Source organism: Penaeus vannamei, chromosome 1, assembly GCF_042767895.1.
Source record: "Penaeus vannamei isolate JL-2024 chromosome 1, ASM4276789v1, whole genome shotgun sequence".
In the NCBI taxonomy this organism is placed as follows: domain Eukaryota; kingdom Metazoa; phylum Arthropoda; class Malacostraca; order Decapoda; family Penaeidae; genus Penaeus; species Penaeus vannamei.
In genome coordinates this window covers 35,363,329-35,364,782 of record NC_091549.1, presented here as the reverse complement: position 1 = coordinate 35,364,782, position 1,454 = coordinate 35,363,329, and the positions used below count along the sequence as shown (strand labels likewise).

The 1,454-nt window shown below is 41.0% G+C and overlaps 1 protein-coding gene across 1 annotated transcript in view; it reads left to right on the top strand.

Moving 5' to 3' along the window:
- Positions 1-411: 411 nt before the first annotated feature.
- LOC113819415 (uncharacterized) overlaps positions 412-1,454 on the top strand; it is a 2,959-nt gene continuing 1,916 nt past the window's right edge. The window contains exons 1-2 of the mRNA XM_027371655.2: positions 412-600; positions 830-968. Of these exons, the coding sequence (XP_027227456.2) occupies positions 548-600; positions 830-968 (192 nt within the window). The 5' untranslated portion in view covers positions 412-547. The remainder of the gene's footprint in view (positions 601-829; positions 969-1,454) is intronic.

Genomic DNA, 1,454 nt, shown 5'->3' with positions numbered 1-1,454 from the left:
GTATATATATGTATATATGTGTGTGTGTGTGTGTGTGTGTGTGTGTGTGTGTGTGTGTGTGTGTGTGTGTGTGTGTGTGTGTGTGTGTGTGTGTGTGTGTGTGTGTGTGTGTGTGAGTGTGTGTGTGAGTGTGTATGTGTGTGTGTGTGTGTGTGTGTGTATTCTTTTTTTTTCTTTTCTTTTTTCTTTTCTTTTTTTTTAAGGAAATATCAGAAATAACACGCGCCAATAATAAGGATCCTGATATAAACACATACCTAGAAACACGTAAAAATATCGAGGTTTCAATTTGGATCCAGAAAGGTTTTCCCGCATGACCCACAGGGACATGAAGATCTGGCGCAAATTGCATCTAGATAGCGTTATCAGTCTGCAAGTGCTTCTGACTTATCGCAAGCAGTTCTGACGCGCATAAAAAGGAGAAAGAGAAAAAAAAACATGGTATCGAGAAGCCATTAAATGCGAGTGAGGAGGGAAAGGGATCTGAGATTGGCGAAGGAGTGCGACTGCAAGCGTTGCCAACCACCCGACCTGTTCCCTCGGCGCCATGAAGACCGCCCTGTTGCTCGCCGCCGCCGTCGTGGCCCTTTCCTGCACCGCGTGAGTTCCTTGGAGCGCGTAGTTTGCAACTGAATGTGAAAAGATAATAACTTTTTTTAGGTTTCAATGGATTTTAAGGTGAAAGTAGAAATCGAAAATAAAGGGGTATATCTGTTCAAAAAACAAGTAAAGAATAATACTACTAAAAACCTTTGCTTTACCACTGTCCCACCTGGTATTGGAACGGTCACCATGGTATTTTGTAACTTATAAGGCGCTGTTTTTTCAGTGATGCGGATGGATCCTGGTGTGACTGCTCCCTCATGGTCAATTATGAGACTTCGATCATCATGGTTTATAAGTTTCCCGAGATCGATGTTGGGTCATGCACTGATGACCTTGCTTGCTCTAATGAATGCAGGAAAGCGGTAATGATCTTCGTGCCTGAGCGAAAGCCTTTATTGATCAAATTCAAGTTAATCCAAATGAATTCAACATGACCTATATTTACCTAATATTTCCTTACCTATTGTAGGCTAACGTAACTTCGCTTATTACAAGATTACGAAACTTTACCCGGCCTAACCCAAAGTAACCTCTGACCCTAAGATATGTTTAGCTTATCCTAACCTAACATTGCTTAGCCTCTCTCCCTAGCCTAACCCTAGCCTAACCAACCCTAGCCTAACCCTAGCCTAACCAACCCTAGCCTAACCCTAGCCTAACCCTAACTTCAAATGACCTAACTTTTTCTATAATCTCTTCAACTTTAGACTAACATCCTCTCATACATAAAATATAATTAAATTCAAATTAATCCGAACCGAACGAGTCTATCATGTAGATAAACCATTTTTCTTTCTTTATTCATCATCTCTTCCATTTGAGTTCGCCTTTTCTAACACTGATATGCA